The 3,247-nt window shown below is 31.6% G+C and overlaps 1 protein-coding gene across 1 annotated transcript; it reads right to left on the bottom strand.

Annotated features, from left to right (window-relative positions):
- Nucleotides 1–263: 263 nt before the first annotated feature.
- On the bottom strand, nucleotides 264–1,422 carry LOC141651062 (LOB domain-containing protein 29-like). The gene is made up of 2 exons (XM_074458788.1): nucleotides 1,144–1,422; nucleotides 264–677 (listed from the first exon to the last, which is right to left on the bottom strand). The coding sequence occupies exons 1-2, from the start codon at nucleotides 1,420–1,422 to the stop codon at nucleotides 264–266; spliced, it is 693 nt and encodes a 230-aa protein (XP_074314889.1).
- Nucleotides 1,423–3,247: the final 1,825 nt, after the last annotated feature.

The raw sequence follows: 3,247 nt of genomic DNA, 5'->3' as shown, positions 1-3,247 counted from the left end.
ATAGTTGGAAATTAGGGTTTCTATTAAATATGAACATTCAATTATGTAGAAACTTGAGGTATTAAGGCCTTAATGGAGTTATCTGCTTAAGTGCTTAATGAATTCAAATGGCATCACAAGAGATTTAAGAGTAGTTTTGATGAGGACTCGAGTTTTGACCACTCTCGATCATAAATTCATAAGTATCACCCCTTATTGACATTATCAACTTGGAAATAAACAACATTAATCGTAACCAAACATATTCTTTGATGTCTCAAGTTTTAACGATAGCCAAAAGTCATAGAATGAAGATCATCGGAGTCATCAAAAGGCCACTTGGATTTGTTCTCAAAAGAAGCATTATTAGAGTGATGAGAAGAAGACCCTTCATAACTAGCATCAATAGACACATCTTGCTCATTAGCTTGCACCATAGAATCATGATAATGATCATTATTATTAATAAATAAACCACCTTGATCTCCATAAATTGTTGTCGTTTTCGGGGTGATACGATTAAGGCTTGGATCATATGGAGGCACCATTTGTGGATACTCAGATTGTAGCCAACTTTGAACATCTTGTGGGTAGTTTGAAGAAGATGTTGCTTTTCCATAGTATTTGTCTCTAGGGTTTGAACTAGTGTTAGTTGCATGTTGCTTTAATGCTGCTAGTTGTGCTTGCAAGCTCACAACCTGCATAATTTTATCCCAAATATTTAGGGTACAACTTTTAACTACAATAACCCTTTTATTACAAGGTGTCTTACAGGATCATATAACGGTTTTTCTAACGTTTTTCATAACAAGAACACATTATATTGACAACTTCAAATATGGTAAAATTAACAAGATATTCTTACTATATTATGGTAAGAATTAGTTTATACTTGATTATGTCATGAGAATATGTTGTTAATTCAAAAAATTGAGAACCCTAGTTGTCATAATATCATTGCATGGATTATTGATTCAGATCAGATACATACATGGAGTACACCAGAATACCAGATTATGCTTAAAATCGTAACAATAAAATATTTATACATATAACCTTGAGTATACCTAATTTAATGTCTTAAAGGCTCTCACCTATAGCGAGATAAGGTAGTACCTATAATAATAATCACGTCTTGTAAAATCAATTGATTATTATTATTACCTGTTGTTGTAGGGCAAAGATATGGGAAACACACCCATAGACAGGGTCATGAACCCTAGCTTGAGCCTCATACGAAATGGTGGTGGCCGCCTCACTCCGATCATTAACTGGCAATTGACGGAGGAGTTTTGCTACGTTGCTTGCGCCAAACACCTTATGAATGGCCGCGAAATGAGTAGAGCTTTGTTCATGGCAGAAATAAGGTGCAAAAACACAACCTTTTACACATTTCCTTCTAAGAAACTTGCAAGCACCACATGGAATACCAGAACCAGTCATAGTTTAATTAAAAGCTTAATTAGAATTTTAATTTTTTATTTATTTTATGGTTTTTATAATGTTTAATTAGTAATTACTTGTGTTTAAGAGCCAGGTTTATAAACACTATAGGAAGAGGGAGGTGGATGATATACTAATTCATTTTTAATTTAGTTTTGTTCCCTTAATGACCTACAAACTTGATTATTATGTTGGTTAAATAATTATATATAAACTTCTTTTGATCAACCTTCCAATTTTATAATGAAGATTCCCACCTGAGACATTCTTAAAGGACAAGAGCTAGCATAAACCATACACATTTATCTGGATGTTTTTGGACTTTATAAATTATGAAAGGTACCATATTAAACCACAGGATGTATCTCATACAACTATACAAGTAGAATTAAGAAACACGAGGGTACCATGTAGAAAAACTCTTATTTCTGTTATATCTTCTTAATTTAATTGCATGACAAAATAGGATAAAGAAAAAAAAATAAAAAAAAAAATAAAAAAAAACTAGGGATTAATGTTTATAACTTTTGTAAGGTAGCAATTGATCGATTCACATTGTGACTTTAGGTTATAACATTCTAAAGATTAGGTTCATATAGTTCTAAGATTAGAAGTTTAGAACATATAGCTACTATTCAGTTCAGATCAACGTCCACATTTTTTAATTTAAACAAAGTCGCTAGATAACATGTATTATTATAAATTGGACTCCAACTTTAGTCACAATTACCACTCACAAGTACATTTTATTTTTTTTCTATCAATGTTAACAAGTATTATTATACTAAAAAAAAAAACTTGAACAAAATGCATTATGTATCATCCAAATTTGCTGGCTTAGCAAGTGATTAAGCTTTCTAATAATGTAATAACACTAATCAGCATTAACTTTATCACAAGTGCTGTAAGTTTCTGACACAAAGAGGGTTCAACGTTACAAAACACTTTTTTCTTTTTCTTTTTATAAATCTTCTCCCACTTAAATAATTTTTTTAAGTTAATCAAAAGGAAATAACCAAATAAAATAGGAAACATAGGAAAATTGTAATTGGGCTGATATTATTCAGAAACGTTAACCCAATATTGGAAAGTGTAATCGTGCGGTTCAGACACACTTGGGCCCAAATTTACTTTACTATATTACATATGGGCTTTGATTGTCGTGTAAATAGTATTGAAGTGGATCAACCATGTTCCTAGTTGTTACTCCATACTCCGTAGTCCCTCTATCCTGGTCATTTATTTTCTTTGGAACATTCGTAAATATAATTGTTGGATGACAAATGGCTTAGGTGATGTTTGGCCAAGTTTATGTGAAAGTGTTTTTACTTTTTAGAATGAGTTTTTTAATAAACTACTTCTTGAAAAAGTTGAAGTTGTTTGGTCTAACATTTGGAAAAGTAGTTTCTTAAAAAATTGATTTGTTTGGCCTACTTACTTTTATCCTATTTTTTCACTTTGTCTTATGTTAACTATATTACTTATATGTAAAACGGTCTCACAAATTGTAGCACAAATTATAAGACGATTTCACACCGTAAGACGGTCTCACGATGTAAGACTTCTACGGAGTATAAGTTTGGCCAAGCAGAGAAGAGAAAAAGTGGAGTTACAACAAGAATTGTAAAGACACAAATTCTTGTTTCAGACGGTCATTTTTCGTCATGTGTGACCATTTTATGGTGAAATGCAATCACAATGATACAACCAGTGTTACCGCTTATGATAACTTGTTTTTTCTAGTGGTCACATCTGACTGTAAAATGGTTACAAAATATCATCTTATTATTTCAAACAAAAATAACCCGCCTGAAGTAAGACCAAC

Source organism: Silene latifolia, chromosome 4 (assembly GCF_048544455.1).
Source record: "Silene latifolia isolate original U9 population chromosome 4, ASM4854445v1, whole genome shotgun sequence".
NCBI lineage: Eukaryota > Viridiplantae > Streptophyta > Magnoliopsida > Caryophyllales > Caryophyllaceae > Silene > Silene latifolia.
The sequence above is the reverse complement of the archived record's forward strand: the minus strand, read 5'-3'. Positions and strand labels throughout refer to the sequence as shown.

Excerpts from the sequence above, each read along its gene's own strand:
- LOC141651062 (XM_074458788.1), bottom strand. The coding sequence starts at position 1,422 with ATGACTGGTTCTGGTATTCCATGTGGTGCTTGCAAGTTTCTTAGAAGG. Across the intron at positions 678-1,143 it reads TCTTTGCCCTACAACAACAG|GTTGTGAGCTTGCAAGCACA; the intron begins GTAATAATAATA and ends AAAATTATGCAG.